The 16708-nt window shown below is 42.0% G+C and overlaps 1 protein-coding gene across 4 annotated transcripts in view; it reads right to left on the reverse strand.

The window, feature by feature from the left end:
- col5a3a (collagen, type V, alpha 3a) overlaps positions 1–16708 on the reverse strand; it is a 172109-nt gene that overhangs the window by 6741 nt on the left and 148660 nt on the right. For all 4 annotated transcript variants that reach the window (XM_067421459.1, XM_067421477.1, XM_067421452.1 and 1 more), the window contains 40 exons: positions 16663–16707; positions 16265–16318; positions 15897–15941; positions 15373–15426; positions 14767–14811; positions 14482–14535; positions 11047–11154; positions 10897–10950; positions 10560–10613; positions 10433–10477; positions 10237–10290; positions 10082–10126; positions 9904–9957; positions 9770–9823; positions 9315–9368; positions 9121–9228; positions 8810–8899; positions 8601–8654; positions 8407–8514; positions 8208–8315; positions 8076–8129; positions 7929–7982; positions 7731–7838; positions 7337–7390; positions 4234–4287; positions 3331–3384; positions 3099–3152; positions 2910–3017; positions 2785–2838; positions 2646–2699; positions 2505–2558; positions 2374–2427; positions 2188–2295; positions 1985–2038; positions 1779–1832; positions 1418–1525; positions 1074–1127; positions 853–888; positions 517–570; positions 124–433 (listed from right to left, as the gene is read on the reverse strand). In XM_067421459.1, coding sequence (XP_067277560.1) covers positions 124–433; positions 517–570; positions 853–888; positions 1074–1127; positions 1418–1525; positions 1779–1832; positions 1985–2038; positions 2188–2295; positions 2374–2427; positions 2505–2558; positions 2646–2699; positions 2785–2838; positions 2910–3017; positions 3099–3152; positions 3331–3384; positions 4234–4287; positions 7337–7390; positions 7731–7838; positions 7929–7982; positions 8076–8129; positions 8208–8315; positions 8407–8514; positions 8601–8654; positions 8810–8899; positions 9121–9228; positions 9315–9368; positions 9770–9823; positions 9904–9957; positions 10082–10126; positions 10237–10290; positions 10433–10477; positions 10560–10613; positions 10897–10950; positions 11047–11154; positions 14482–14535; positions 14767–14811; positions 15373–15426; positions 15897–15941; positions 16265–16318; positions 16663–16707 — 2821 coding nt within the window. The remainder of the gene's footprint in view (positions 1–123; positions 434–516; positions 571–852; positions 889–1073; positions 1128–1417; positions 1526–1778; positions 1833–1984; positions 2039–2187; positions 2296–2373; positions 2428–2504; positions 2559–2645; positions 2700–2784; positions 2839–2909; positions 3018–3098; positions 3153–3330; positions 3385–4233; positions 4288–7336; positions 7391–7730; positions 7839–7928; positions 7983–8075; positions 8130–8207; positions 8316–8406; positions 8515–8600; positions 8655–8809; positions 8900–9120; positions 9229–9314; positions 9369–9769; positions 9824–9903; positions 9958–10081; positions 10127–10236; positions 10291–10432; positions 10478–10559; positions 10614–10896; positions 10951–11046; positions 11155–14481; positions 14536–14766; positions 14812–15372; positions 15427–15896; positions 15942–16264; positions 16319–16662; position 16708) is intronic.

Consider the following 16708-nt stretch of genomic DNA (forward strand, 5'->3'; position numbering starts at 1 on the left):
ATTTGTTTAGTGAACAGACAGCATGTGCAAATAAACCAGGCACAATAAGCCGACATTCTAAGTGAATTCCACCCTATGGATGTAATTAATTAACTAAAGGGAAATGTATGAAGATTTTCTCACCATCTTTGTATTCCGGGTGACACAACATCAGCTCCTTGCACGTGCGGGCAGGACTCTCGAAGGTCCCAAGTGGTTTTCTCATGAGCTCCACCTCCGTTTTCATTGAGTTGAGTGAAGCGAACACCTCCTCCATGCCTTCTGGCTCGTCCAGAGACTCGTCTGCCTGTAGGAAATCCTCCATGTTAAGCTGGACTACTTCCTCCTCCTCAGACTCTGCCCTGGCTCCGACTCCTTGTCGGTTTGAGTGTCTCCTTCGCTTTTTGCGTCCTTCTCTGATTGGCAGTGGCTCGATCATGGTGGCTGCTGGGCCCTGGGGAAACAGAGTGATCAGAGACATAAGGAGATGGGATAAAAACACAGACAGAAAAGCAAGGAGAAATCATGGTGGCTCACAGGTGGTCCAGGTGGGCCAGCAGGTCCTGTATCTCCTCTTGCACCGATGGCTCCCTTTGGGGGTGGGGGGGTGGGTTTGAGAGAAAAACAGAAACAGTTTAGTCAGGCATCCCTGAATTTGGCACCTTCCTCAAAGGCCACTGCCAACTCAGCGCTTCATATAGCGATCTGTTCAGAGGGATTATCCAAGTTGGAGCAGCCGGATACAACTCTAGCACTGCCAATGTCTGACTCAGGTTTCATAACAGAAGCAAGAGCTCACATCAGAACAAACAAATACCATATAAACAGAGGACGGCTGAAAAACAAGATTGCATTGAAAAAATATATACCAACCTGGTCTCCTTTAGATCCTTTCTCACCTATTGCACCCTACCAGTGAGAAAGAAAATGACTAATGAAAATGTGATTCTCCAAATCAATTTAAGCATCACAGGTACCTTCAAAAGTAGTACTTGTTCAACACAAAAATGAATATATGACAAATATATAAAAAATATCGGATTATGAATAAATGGAGTGGTGGAAAAGGAAACGTATCTGAAAAAGCAACTCACAGACAAGCCAGGGAGTCCAGGTGGGCCAGTAGGGCCAGGGGGACCACCAACACCCTATTAACAAGAGATCAAAATAATTTTGTTGTCGTCAATAGTTAATGTCACTGCACTGAATCTCAACTTAGAAGATACTGGCTATAGAACTTAAAATTGCTAAATCAGTTCTCATGAAATGTTGACTTGGCTTTTGCTCAAAGAGTTTCTGATTGGCTTGTTTGTGATGGAGATTTTTTGTGCTTTACAATTGCCCACTCTACTTTATTTATGCATAGACAACTCAGAAAACTGTATATACATATACTGTATAGGTTATATTGTTTATAATAGCAGAGATGTATACATACGCCATCTCCTTTGGGGCCTTGTACTCCCTGATTTCCCGGCAGGCCTCGATCTCCTTTCTCTCCCATCTCTCCCGGAGGTCCAATAAGACCAATCAGCCCACCATGGCCCTAGAAGCACAAAGAAGCTAATATATACAACTTGTGCACCGAGCCATTACAATTTCCACATGCTAAACACAAAGAATATATCAGCATGAGCACATTGCCGGGAAGTTATGCTTTGAGAGTATTCAAGCTGTTCAGTTATATTCTCAGCTATCTTAGGCTGTATTGTTTACATCTTGCGTAAAAAGCGAGAACATGTATGTTCGCCGCCAGGCATCATACCTCACACTGTCAAGTGCTTATGATGCTCTCATACCTTATCTCCTTTAATGCCATGATCTCCTTTCAGTCCTGGTAATCCAGCTGGCCCCTATATAAAGCAAAGCCAGTCACAGAGTGCGATTTCATTGCGAGGCAGTATTTGCTGCAAGCCTAAAATCATTTGTCTTCTTTTCTTAGTCCAGTTTTTGATACAGTTGTAGATCAATATGGGAGAGAGAAAAGAAGTAGTGGAAACCCTACCATAGGTCCTGGGGGTCCTGTTTGCCCTGGGGGCCCGTTTAACCCTTGCTCCCCCTGGAGAAGAACCAGGCAGAGCGATAAGTTCAAGATCGATAATGCGGTCAGAAAGGTCAGTAATAAGTCACATGGTTAGATATCTGCTATCTACAGCAGATTGCTGTACTGTAAAAAAATAGAGAGAAAAAAGATGTGATTAAACTCACAGCAGAGCCTGGAATCCCACGCAAACCCTCTGGACCAGGGTTTCCAGGGTGTCCCTGTGGTCCGACAGGCCCTGTCTTTCCCATCGGACCCTCTGCACCAGCAGAACCCTGACAAAGATAACAATGTAAAAACATGTACATGCTACCTATGAGATTTTAGATGAAGGCTTATTATAAAAGACATACCTTTGCCCCCTTTTTTCCCTGTTTCCCTTCTTTTCCCTCAGGACCTACATGTCCCTGTTAGAAGGAGACTAGTGATTAGATAACACGGTATGGAAATCATTCTGTACTCAATCGACAGTAGCCAAACCCACCCTCCTTCCAGGTGGACCTGGAGGCCCAGGCTCCCCTGATGCTCCTTGTGGTCCCTGTTAAAAATAAAATTGTCATTTTAATTAGTTTCAAAAATGTATCCTTAAATCAACATCAGTAAGTGCTTGAAATATTCTACTTACAGCTTTACCAGGATCACCACTGTCCCCCTTAGCTCCTGGTCCACCATCAATACCCTATAACCAAGAATGATTCAAATCACCATGTGAATATAACATCATAATGTGCTGAATTGATGCAGGTGTTTGCTTGCAGACTTACATTAGTGCCTGGCTCTCCAGGGGGTCCCGAGTCTCCAGGAAATCCAAGGGGACCCTATTGAGGGAAATGGATTATGTCAGAGTAAAATCTTTCTGACGTTTTTAACTACGAGAACAGTTACTCACTGGGTTTCCTTTGGGTCCATCCGATCCAGGTGTGCCTCTGATTCCTGGGGGCCCTGCAGCCCCAGAGGCTCCGGTATCACCCTTCTCACCCAAATCACCTTTTTCTCCCTTGACATAGATGCAAAGTTAGTTATACTTTGGGGATGATAGGCTAGCGAGAAAAAGATGTAACGCAAAGAAATTACTTACAGGGGGGCCGGTTTCACCCACATTTCCTGGATTCCCTGCTTCTCCATCCTCTCCCTAGACAGAGGGCAAAAGAGACAAACAAAGAGAAGAAAGCAAGAAGAAAGCGATCATCCATCATACTTAGGCTAACATGTTCACATAGTTACAGAGGCGGCACCCTCCAACAAATAAATACAACCTCCCCCATAAATCAGAAAAGCACTAGTACATATACACAGTAAGAGAGGTCTACCTTTTCTCCCACCACTCCTGGCTGGCCCACTCCGCCTGGCATGCCTTGAGGACCCTTGCCACACAGAACAAAACAGAGTCAATTTCATACATAATGCATGCAAGACTGCCTCCCCTGCTTGCACACTGTTGACATTACAGTGATGAGATTACATTTTATTAAGCTAAAACGCCATATTGTTCAGCTTCCTCCTGGCTGAGGCGTTTATGGCTGCAGTGGCTGAGTATGAATCTCTCAGATGAGTCTAAACTAAAGTAGCTGCCCTGGTCTCTGGAGTCTCTCAGTGCCTTTAAGGTAGGTGAACACATGAAGCCAAATGGATATCCAGCACATGTAAAGTATACATGTCGTTTTCTTCATCTCTCATTCTGACTACCTGCGTTGCACATCTCCTCTCTTCTCCAGCTCTGGGAGATCGCTGGCGAATGGGTCACTGCCGCGTCTGTCTCTGTTCTCTCACTTTTCAATTATTAACACATGGGAGATGTTCAAAGGCGGCCATTAATAGAGGTAAATATAACTCTCTCTCAGGGATGATAGTCTAATATTCCTTAATCATTCATAGAGAAGTAAATATAACTCTTGCAGAAGGATCATATCCCACTTCTTGTTAATAATTTAACACTCAAAATCATCAGAGGGTGGGCAGAGAGAGATATGGGGAGGATGAAAGACTGAGGAAAGAGCAATGAGGTGTCATATGTGACCTTATAACAGCCTAGGGGGGTTCATCTACGGCACGGCAGAGTGCTGATACGCAGGACGGATTTCTCATCAGTCTCAGCAGTACTCAGATGTTTAACTACAAAACAGCCCCTAATTCAGCGCTAATGCACTGTCCTGCACTTGAACCCTACAGCAAAGCCGGCTGATAGACAGGAAGGAAAACACAAAGACACTTACCTCTCCACCTATGGGTCCCTGGGGGCCGCGTGGACCATGTTGTCCTGGGGGGCCCTGATGAGAAGCAGAAAGATTAAGCATTTCCTACATAGACATGTCCTTTCTCTCTCTCTCTTTCGCTCTCTCTGCTCCTCTTTTTCTACAATCAGCACCTGTGTCACAGAGGTGGTTTTTTGTACATCTCTGACTTGGTGACAGGCTATTACGGGCGGGCTGATTTCCTCTCTGTGTGCTGTGTCTGGGTTTTAATGAGGACCATCTTACTTCTCCATTCTCTGGCTACACTGCATGAATTTTCAGCTTCTGAGGCATACCTGTTAGTGCTGCAGAGGGCGGAACACGAGCCATTAATCAAACTGGCCAAAACCCGTTGCTTGCGCCCCGCACGCAGTCACCACCAAGAGATATTAGTGCTTCGCGATGCATCCAGCTGGATAGACTGCAGCGAGGATCAACACCAAAGCTTAGTGTGTAGTCTCAAAAATATACAACACCCCACACTCGAGAATCCATCACAGAGGCTTAACACAAACCCGTACAGAGAAAACGGGAAATTCAGTGGCTATGCATTAGGGCCCGGAAATCCCATGATCCACAGCATTCGCTCATGGATGAGACTTTCCCAGTGAGGTCTTGTGGCTTTGTTTTTGCTCAGTTTTGATGCACTTCATCTAATCGTGCAAGTGTGTGGAACCGTTGAGAATCTTGTTTTGCATTCCTTCATGGTTGACGGAGCCGCGAGAAGACTGTCACAAAGGAGCGTGCTCATTAGACAGCCCAGGCTCACAGTAATCTGATTAGCAGCTGTCATGCTGCCTTCCACTTCAGAACCAGCCTTGCTCTCTCTCTCTTCTGTCACTCTCGGCTCACACAGGCCAGACACTTATACACTCACACAGATGAATGATGCTCCAGTCTCACGGCTTCTCTAGCGGTTTCCTTATCTCTCACTGTATTATAGATTTCTACTGACTCCCATCCTACACACACACACAGTCCTGTTTAGAGAAATGTTGTGCAGGTTTGGAACGATGGACTGACTAGTGTGATACTTGAGTGAATGATTATTTCTTCATGAAAAAGTTATGTTTTTACATTTCATGTTTATATAAGTAAATATGTAAATGTGAGTCGTGCTCATCTGCCATGCTTCTAGGGTTTTATGGGTGTGGTAAATATTTGTATGAAATATTGCTCCCTAGATCTAAGGGATTTTTTAAGGGATCATCCAATGGATCAACACATGATCGCTTAGAACAGTGGTTCTCAAACCTGATCCTGGATTTGGTCTCTTAATCAAACACCTCATTCAGGTCATCAGCAGAATATATCAGATAAAGCAGATATTCAAATGCTGCATTGTTGGACCCCTCCTAGTTTTCCCCGTTAACTATAGACCTGATTTAGCCTGGCTGTGAATAAGAGAGTAATAGAGAGTAATCTGTTAAATTTTCACTGACAGCCCAACTTTTGCCTTGCTTTAGACATCAGGGCTGTGATTGGACGGCTATTAGATGTCTTTTAAATGCAAAATTGCTTGCTGAGTTAGCATAGTATAACAGCACAGTGTCTTTGACAAGCATTATTTTTTGAGGTATCATTCTAGATTTGGGACAATTTGCTTGCAGAAGTTTAGTACTTTGAGTGAAGGGATTTGTTTCCTTTAGAATCCTCCTTTGATTTGGAGAATGTTTTTGAAATTCCCTTTATATATTTCAGTGTCTGAACTTGAAGGTAGCACATAGAACTGGAATTTGAGCTAGAAGTAAAATTCAAATAAATTGAAAAACAATATAAATGAAAATTAACTTCATAAATGTCTTACAAAAGTCTCACAGTTTAGTTTTAATGGGACTTAAAGGGTTAGTTCACCCAAAAATGAAATTGATGTCATTAATGACTCACCCTAATATCGTTCCACACCCATAAGACATTTTATAGATATTTTATATTTTAGTCCCAGAGAATATGCAGTCTATGCACACTTTACTGTCCATGTCCAGAAAGAGAATAAAAACATCATCAAAGTAGTCCATACGTGACATCAGTTGGTTGATTAGAATCTCTTGAAGCATCGAAAATACATTTTGGTCCAAAAATATCAAAAACTACGATTTTATTCAGCATTGTCTTCTCTTCCTTGTTCCTCAAATAAAGATTCAAATGGCCATGAATCAGTGAATCGATCTTTGTCACGTGATGTAATAAAACATCATCAAAGTAGTCCATATGTAACATCAGTTGGTTAGTTAGAATCTTTTGAAGCATCGAAAATACATTTTGGTCCAAAAATAACAAAAACTGCGACTTTATTCAGCATTGTCTTCTCTTGCGTGTTTGTGTTCAATTCTCAAATAAAGATTCAAACGGTCACGAATCAGTGAATCGATCAATGATTCGCATCACCAGTGTCACACATTTCAGCAGTTTGGCACGCGATCTGAATCATGAATCAATATGTTGATTCATAATCTTTTGAATCTCTAGGATTGAGGATTGAACACAAACAAAGAAGAGAAGACAAAGCTGTCGTAGTTTTTGTTATTTTTGGACCAAAATGTATTTTCGATGATTCAAGAGATTCTAATTAACCAACGGATATCACATATGGACTACTTTGATGTTTTATTCCCTTTCTGGACATGGACAGTATAGTTTGTATACACTTGACTTGGATACGCTCTCGGACTAAATATAAAATATCTTAAACTGTGTTCTGAAGATGAATGGAGGTCTTACGGGTGTGGAACGACATTAGGGTGAGTCATTAATGACATCAATTTCATTTTTGGGTGAACTAACCCTTTAATTTATATATACTTCTTTATATTTAACCATTTTATGGACTAGGCTGGAAGAAGACTTCAACACCGACTACAATCAGTTCAAATTCCAATTCAGCTTCCTGCGGGTTATGGCAAATTCTATTCAAATTCCAACTCATTAGCCTATAGGTAAGCAATTATTTTTCAGTTCAATTCAATTTTGCGCAGGATGTAATTTCTTCAGTCAAATTCTGAATGCATTGTGTAGCATTTATTGGTATTAAGAAGAAAAGAAAAAAAAGTATTCATATAAGGACTTTGTGATATGTAAATCTTACCAGAGATCCAACATTGCCACTCTCTCCTTTCTCTCCAGGGGGTCCGGGCATTCCCTGAATAAGCAGATTTAGATTTAAAGTCATACGGTTTCAGAATTAAGGTGGATTAACCCCCTCAACGAAGTGTGAAAACTATGTCCCATCTGGAGGAAGATGAACAAAGATTTTGCAAACACAGTGCATTCATGCATGCAATCAATAGATATGGACATCTGGAACTGACATAATGCTCAATATGACATGTAACAACTCAGAGATGCAGGTTTGAAATGGTAGTCTAGTTTAAAAAATATCCAGCAGACCTTCTTTTTCATAGACCCAACTTTGACTTTGTTGGTTTTGTTTTGTTTAACCTTAACAAAGTGCATACAGATGTATGTGGCATATTATTTACCTGCAACCCAGTTGGTCCAGTCGCCCCTTTAAAACCACGTGGACCTTCATCTCCTTTTGGGCCATACATTCCTTGCTGTCCCCGGGGCCCTGGCTCCCCATCCAGACCCTGAAAGAGACATCAGTGCTGGACTGTGAACACACAGAATTCCAAACAATCTCCAACACGTTGAGTCACACACACCACACTTATACATACTGGTGAACCTGGCTGTCCAGCAGGTCCTTGGATCCCGGGAGGCCCTGGAGGACCCTGTGAGATAAGATACAGAGATAAAGTTATATACCTCTAAAAGAAGTTCATGTAATATTCAGTGCTTATGACAAGATAGAGATAGATACTCACCCCCTCTCCTTTGTCTCCTTTGCTGCCTTTCTGCCCTGGTCCTCCTGTCTCCCCCTGAAAAACATACTCATGCCCATAAATAACAACCAGCATCAACATGTGCAACTGCTGAAAAGCTATTCAAAGCTGTACCTTATCTCCATCATCTCCAGGTGGACCAGGTGACCCTGCAGGACCAGGTAATCCCACAGGCCCTTGTTCTCCATCTCGCCCAGCAGGGCCAATCGGACCTTTCTCACCCTGAAGGGGAACAGAGGTAATTGGTAATTACTCTAGAGGTTAGCAGAAAATCTTCTCATTTCACAGAGTACAATATCCTGTCGACTCTCACCGGCTCGCCCTTCTCTCCCATTGGCCCAGCGGGGCCGACACCTCCCGTACGACCAGGCTGACCAATGGCGCCTGCAGATCCAGAGGGCCCTCTCTCTCCTGTGGCACCCTGTGCAGACGGAGAAATGCAACATTTTAGTTAGTCAAACTATATCGTGGAAAATACAGAAGAGGAGACAATAGATAATCACTTACAATTGGTCCTGCAATACCAGGGGGGCCCTCTCCACCCTTCAGACCAGCAGTACCCTAATAAACCATAAATGTAAGAAATAACACGTCAAAAAAACTCTTATCTTTAATTTTTACGAAGTCTGTTTTCATATTGGAACAGGTGTCAGTTATGTAAAGGCAGCAGCCCTCACAGCAGGGCTTATGAGGAGATTCTCATTGAGATAAGTTACCGGAGTGCCAGGCAAGCCTCTTTCTCCTCTGAATCCACGACGACCAGCAGGACCACTCTTCCCGGGCAGCCCTGCGGGGCCTAGGTCTCCCTGGAAACCAGAGAACACAGAAAGATGGATCTCTGTTTCAACAACTCTCTCACTCATTAGGAGTCATCCATCACTCTTTATAGGCACTAAGTCATGCTGGGAGCTCTACTCATATTGAATGAACAGAAACATATGGAGTGTAATGAGCAATGTAACTTATAACTAGATGAATGTGTTTGGTCTGTTTCGCGATTAGGATTAGTTAAATGCATATATCTAACCTTGGTTCCCTCTTTGCCTGCTGCTCCTGGCAGACCTTGCTCTCCAGGGGGTCCTGGGGCACCTGGGTGTCCCCTGTCACCAGTGGGGCCAGTCTCCCCAGTTTTTCCCTGGAATATGAGATAAGTGAGACAACATTCATAAACGAGAAGTTTCATGGAACTGATCAAAGACCAATCCTGGATGATCAACTCACCTGTGGTCCAACCACTCCAGCAGGCCCGGGGGGACCTGTCTTTCCTTGAAATCCCTGTATGAAAAAATGTAATGTGAACATTAAAAAAAATAATAATAATAATTCAGAAGAAAAAACAGCTAATTTTAGCCCATGACATTGCATTTCCTACTGTTTACAAAATAACTAATTACTAATCAGTGTATTTAGTTATGGGAATTCGTTTAGAAATGTAAGGTTAAACAGCCCCTGTCCCAAATGACTGTAGCTTGCTGTGCAGTCTGCACTAGCTCAGCTTTAAGAGCACATAGTGGCTCTTATGGGTTTTTTCTAAAGTCCCCAAGACCATAAAGTGTCTTATTTGTCATTTAGCGATTTAGAATGGTGCTCTCAAGTCACATCAAAAGTGCCATTTGGGACATGACCATGGTTACCTTCCTTTGAAAGGATTCTTTTAAAAATATGAACTGACTCACTGGCTCCCCCCGTTGGCCCGGGTGACCTGGCAACCCGTCCTTTCCCGCAGGGCCCTGAAAACAAAGAATAAAAAATATGTAAGAGATATTCTTTCATACTCTCAAACAATTTTATTTCTTTATTGGTCACTTACATTTGGTCCCTTTGGCCCGGCCTCTCCATTGCGTCCTTGTGGTCCTTGAGGGCCCTAAAGCAGAGTGGAAAAAGCACTGGTATTCATTTATCTCCGGCAATGAAAAGAAATGTGAAATTTCACAGTAGTCTGGTAGATTGAGCGTGTAATATGAAGAGAATTGTAATAGATAACATACTCTCTCTCCTGTGGCACCTTGTGGCCCGTCGTGACCAGCAGAGCCCTGAGCATAAGACAAAGAAAGAGATGTCACATGAATTTAAACATTTACAGTACAATCTATTTAAAAGGGCTTCTATAGGATCATTATCTGCATGAATATGGATTTCTTACCTTGGCCCCTGGCTTCCCAGTCGGTCCTCGTGCTCCTCTTCCCCCACGTGCACCCTGCAAACAATAGAAATCAAACATGCAAATATGTTTATAAAGAATGCATAATTAAAAGAACTGTTCAATCTATTGTTATTGTCTGTTTTCTTAGATCCTTGCATGTGCGGAGGTGTCACATATAAGCATGCTAAAGACTTACATTTGGACCTCTTTCACCATCGGCACCGGCCTGTCCAGCAGGTCCCTGTAAAAAAAGTTTATGAAAAATGAGCGCACACACATTAATGTAATCCCTCGGACAATGTACAATGGCACTGGCCTCTCACCCTCTTTCCTTTCTCTCCTTCAAGCCCAGCTGTTCCAGGAAAGCCCACTGATCCCTGTGGACCAATGCGAAGGTTAATCAATTACCACATTCCATTCATTAATCAACCTCTACATTTAATTAACCACAAATTAACCTCTGAAGTCCAATTACCATAAATAAGCCAAATAATAATTGTAGCTTCAGATAAGCTATTAATAAAACAGCTTCTAAATGGCCATTAATCATCCTCAGTAAAATTGTAATATGGAAATATTAATATACCATGACTGAGACCTGCGGCTTTCGCAATTCAGTGTAAAAATCAGGTTATAGTAATTTCAACGATGATGCTTTACCTTGGACCCCTGTCTGCCGGGATATCCAGGCAACCCTGGAACTCCAAGTTTGCCCTGCACATGGAACGGGGAGTCAGAAAATGAAAGAAAACAAAATAATTAGAATAGAAACAATTCCCAATAGACTGTTGGTTTGGAAATAGCAATTACCTTTTCTCCAGCAATGCCCGCAGACCCAGGCTCTCCCAGGGGTCCTGACTGGCCCTTCGGCCCCTCTGGTCCATCTTCGCCACGATTTCCAGTAGACCCGTTATCACCCTAAGCATACACACACACAAGTTACTATTACATCTACAAATAAAATCTACATCAAGCCATATGTGAAAGTAAAAACTCTTACATTATCTGAACACACTGTGAGTGGTCAAAAAAGGTTGAGATGCATTTGCTAAGGTGTGCTGAGTGTTGATACGGTTGCTGTGTGGTTGATAGGGTGTTTGGAGTGGTTAAAAGCTGTTAGCTTTTTGGCCCAAGTTAATATAGTCCACTTGTGCTAATGGCCCTGTTTACATCTGGTATGAAGATGCGTTTTGGTCGATCGGATCACAAGTAGAAGAGGCAGAAACATTCCCGTTTAACATCCCTTCTTTTTTTTCTCCTTCTGTCATGATTTCTTCGAGGGGAGGGTCTATGGCAGGAGTGGGGAATGTTGATCCAGAAGGGCCACTCTCTTGCAGAGTCTAAACGCAATTTCAAAAAACTTCAAAAACGCAATTTACTAGGATTTTCCCCCCTACATTTCACTGTGCCTACTTCAGAGATCACTTTTCCCACCTAATTTTGCCAACCATCAAATGCCTTACCTCTTTAGAAATCTGAGACCCTGTAGTTTCTTAGGAAATAAGCAGAATAATTGTGTGAAGTACTGGCACAGAGTTATAGCGGCTAGAATATTGTTTTTTTTTTACACAAGCTGAACGATTAAGTCGTTTATCAAATCGAAAAGCTGCAATTTCAACGTGTTGAGCATCCAGATTTGTAGCCATGTTAATAACGTTTGTAAGAAACCAAACCATTTGTAAATCCGTCAAGATTTCAGCGAGATAAGAGTATTTATGTTCGTACAGATCACTCATCTTACATCAGGTTCCACAGAGCCCGACAGAAAGCTTGCCTGTGATGACGATGGTGACTCCGCCGTAAGACATCTAGCTTTTATTATGGATATCTATGGTTCCAACCCTGAAAAAAGACTCACCTGCCTGTAACTTTAGTAACCCTAAATACCTTGATTAGCTTCAGGTGTGTTTGATTAGGGTTGAGCTAAACTCTGCAAGCAGGGCTGGACTGGTAATCTGGCGTACCGGGCATTTGCCCGGTGGGTCGACGCACTTTGGGGCCGGTAGTTTTTTTTGTTGTTTTTTGTGCGACTGACAACATGCAGCGACAGGCCCATTGGTTTGTCTTCTAAATTGACAAGCCGAAGCGAGAGAGACCTCCCCTCCATATTAGGTTCTTTTTTCTGTTTATTTATTAGTAAGCTATTTGAGCGCATGGAACTGCAAAGGTGAATATCCGCACAACGCAGCCGCTGACGAACGTACGCTGCGTTTAAATGCTGCTCTAAAGGCCTACGGAACTTTGACTCCAAATTTGTTATACAATCGTATGATAAGGAAACATTACAGGTTCTGTGTTGAATCAGCTGAAAACAGCCGCGAGCATGTATTCATGACGAGGTAAAGTGGAAAACGGCAATACACACAAATGTTTCACTTTAGCAGAACCACAATTTACATGGCAGCTAACAGCGAAGAAATATGGTGTTTTGGAAGAAACATTTATTAAAAATGTTGCTATATTACTTAAATTAATATTGCAGAATATAAATCACTTTTATAGAGGTTGTTTTCGTATTTTCTACAGACGTTTACATTTTTTTTACTTACAAATATAATCGTTTATTATATATGTTTTATATATTTAAGAAACCATATAGCCATATAATGAGGAGCAAGGTTTTTACAGTCTGTTTTACAGTATGTTTTTTACGCTGTGACTACCATGATCTTACATTTAAATGAAACTGGCCTACAGTTAAACTATAGGCTATAAAACAGCTTTAAAGTCTGGATCCCATGAATTAAGGACAAAGCTTTTTTTTCCTCTTTAAAAGTTGTATTAACTTTTTTTAAATAGATTTAATGAAATTTAATAGCCTCATGAAAGATAGATATCAGTGTCTTAAATTATGTGTAAACTCTTGAAAAATATAATTGTTCAACCCAGAAATGTGATCATTTACTCACCCTAATGTCATTCCAAACCTAAATGAATTTATTTCTGTGTAGCATAAAATAAAATAATTTGAGCCTGTTTTTTTGTTCATACAATATTCAAATGGTAGCCTAACCAAAATGGTTTGGTTGCCAACATTCTTCAAAACATCTTATTTTGTGTTTCACAGAAGTCACACAGGTTTGAAATGAAACGAGAGTGAGTAAATGATGACAGCATTTAAAAGCAGTAAATTTACTTTACTGCATCCTAGCTCAAAATGTTCAGTGCTTTACTGCCAAGGGCATTTCTGTGTGACAAAAAAGCAATATTAAGTTTATCTGCATTTGCAGCAAATTCGATAATATCTATCATTATTTGTCCTTGTCCTAGTTTTATTGATATACTCCAATTTAAGCCCCCAACCCCAGCAAAAACATTCACGGCGAACTCATGGGCCGGATGTGCTGGGTATGCCAGAGCTGAATTTTAGCCCCAGTCCAGCCCTGTCTGCAAGAGAGTGGCTGGCTCTTCTGGATCAACCTGGATCAACGTTCCCCATCCCTGGTCTATGAGCAGGTAAATGTATGTTGTTGTTGTTTTTTCAGATCTTCCGATCTACTGGACAAAATAAGCTCATGCAATTAACATATGAATGTGACCGGAGAAAACAGTAGCTTTCGTTTCTGCCCTGATAGCCACAAGACCATGCCAAACACTGTGAGTGCGTGGTAGAAATCAGGAATGATGAAACAACATTGTGCTTCGTATGTTTTTCATCTTCAAACCAAACATGTGTCTCCAGCCAAAGTTTAAATCATTTCCGGCTAAGTTTACGCGTTAGGTCAGTAGGCGGAGAGTAGGCGTCTTTTGTGGCTGTTCGAACACACTCCACTACATGAGTGTACACTACGAAAGAAATCCGATCGAATGCATTTTCAACTAGATCTTAAAGTGGTCAAAGCTCAAAATGTTTTAGTTATTCTTGTTATCTGATCAACCAAAACACATATCAGGTGTAAACGGGGCCAATGGTATTCTATCCATTTAACATTTACCATATAGCTGATGGGTTTTTGCCCGTTTTTGGAATAAATTTTAAGTACTGTAAATGTAAACGTTTACTTTTAAATTGTACTGTAAGGCTTTAAAAATGAACAAAATACCTCTACTTAACAAGCACAAATGGAGTGAAGATTAATTTGTGCCTGTAGCAGAAACATGTGGGACAACTTACACATTGTAGTTTAATACTAGTCTAGGGGGGAGGAAGGTTGGCTGAAAAAATTAGGATCAATAATAATAATGGTGTTTGTCTAAGCAAGCAGCACTATTTACAGCCTATTCAGGCTGAAAGGAAAAACTCACTTTGTCTCCTTTAATGCCCATTTCTCCCTTGGCCCCTGGGAAACCATCTTCACCCTGTAACAGACAAAGGGAATTCAATTAGACAGAACCACCTTCAAATTGCTCCTCACAGGTAAAAACCTATAGAAAACAGTACGACTGATGAAGCGGCAGAGAAAATCATGCATCAACTGAGGCCACTATCAGTAAACACTGTGCCTTATCTTCACACTGATAACTGAACTGGTTGCCTCGTTTTCCATTGTCTTTGTTATGAGAAAACAAGCAGATTAGTTTTTCTCTCACCTTCTCCCCCTTGCTACCCTTCAGTCCCCTCACCCCATCTGCGCCCTGTTAGAAAAAAATCAAAATGTATCAGTGTGCCACAGGGATCTCTGCACAATCTCCAAACCTCGGGTAGGGAACGTTCACCTGAAAGAAAAAAATCTGATGTCTTGACATGAGTGGACCCCTATGACTGTTTAAAATAATAAAAGTCCCAGCTTGCAAAATTCTGGAGGTAAGACACACAGCTACAAATATAAACACAATTGTGACAGAACATAGACAGAGACGATAATGATCTGGATGACACCATCAGAGTAGATTTATGTGCTAGCAGGATAAATCCGTTTTTTATTCTTTGACCAAATGCTGAAGGCATCACACACACTTCCACACAAACAAGCCCAGACAGGTTTCGTTTTCCTCCTTGTTGCGTTTTCGACTGTCCATCATGAGTGCTTCGCACTGTCAAGGTTTTTCCGGGGAGAATTAAACTGATCTACCTGAGCCAGTCGTCTGCCATTCACCCAAAGTCGAACTGTCAATCAGAAGTCTGCCATCCTCGACCAAATGTCTTTGAGTGCCTTTGGAGCAAACCGAACAAGCTGCAATCTCAAAACCGCTCACCTTCACTCCGCGGGGCCCGGGATATCCAACCGGCCCTTGTGCTCCTGATAAACCCTGAATAAAAGAAGAGAAAATGCCTGTTTAACGTTCAGGCAGTGAAGGGGAAAACACTGACAATACCATGTCATTAATCTACGGCTGAACTATAGCGGTCCATGTGTGTTGGCGAAAATGCGTTAGAATGAATACTCAGTGCTGCGGACTGTGAGGGTTCGTGGTGAAAACGAAACAATGACCAGACTACGCCGATGGCTTGATTCAAGTGTGCAATTACAGAGATAGTGCACGCATAAAAGCACGCAGTTATGCTTTGTGACCGGTGATAATTTAGCGACTGCAGCTGGAGCGCCTGTAACAAAAGGCTTCAGACAGAAGGGACCGTGAACAGGGCAGCGCTTTTCTGTGTGGTGCCGCATTTAGACTCTTGGCTCTCTCCATTTCCTCTTCAAATTGTCACTGCTTATTCAGGTCAGTGGAGCAGCAGTGTGTGTGTGTGTGTGTATGTGTGTGTGATTGCAACCCACCTGGTGTCCCTTCTCCCCAGGGGGTCCCTCTCTTCCAGGATGACCCTGTGATTTGAACAGGATAACCAGGTGTTAGCATGACAGCCGGCTGATTAGGGGACATCCTGTTTCTGCGAGAGAGTTAATGAGCCAACACAAAAGGCCAGGCCTGGACTAAGGACTCTGCATCATCGCTTTTTCAGCATTCTGTGCATGAAAATTATGCTGTGAAGATTTACTAGGAATGTTTGTTGTAGCGGATGTAATTTGCCAGTGTACATGTCTGTATACACCATAGTGCCCCCTGCTGGCTGGTTGGAATATACTTTTTTTATTATTATTATAAAATAAAATCCAGTCCTATGATGATTTTGGAGAACAGTACTTACTGGAGGACCATCAATCCCAGAAAGGCCTTCCATTCCAGGTTTTCCCTCGGGGCCCTGTTTGAACAAAAACAAAACGCAAACACACACACATGCTCAATATTGAATCCTCTGATCCAAGCCACAAACCAAAACCTCCTTTATACTCAGCATGCCTAGCTTGTTAACTGCAATCAATATCCATAATGTGTCACATTTGAGAGAAGATGTACTGTATGTGTGCATGTGTATGCGAAGTTTCACTATTGATTATCTGTCTAGCTTCATATGGAAATCTGAATAAAGGCACACACACTAAGATGCTCACTCATCCACACGCAATGCTTTTCAAATGCGTTTCTACTAAAGGGTCAAAGGTGTGTGCATTATTACTGAAATAAAGCAAGTCTTGTGGAGTTTACCTTCTCTCCTGGCAGACCTATAGGCCCCTGTGGACCAGGGAAGCCC

Source organism: Pseudorasbora parva, chromosome 2 (genome assembly GCF_024679245.1).
Source record: "Pseudorasbora parva isolate DD20220531a chromosome 2, ASM2467924v1, whole genome shotgun sequence".
Lineage (NCBI taxonomy): Eukaryota > Metazoa > Chordata > Actinopteri > Cypriniformes > Gobionidae > Pseudorasbora > Pseudorasbora parva.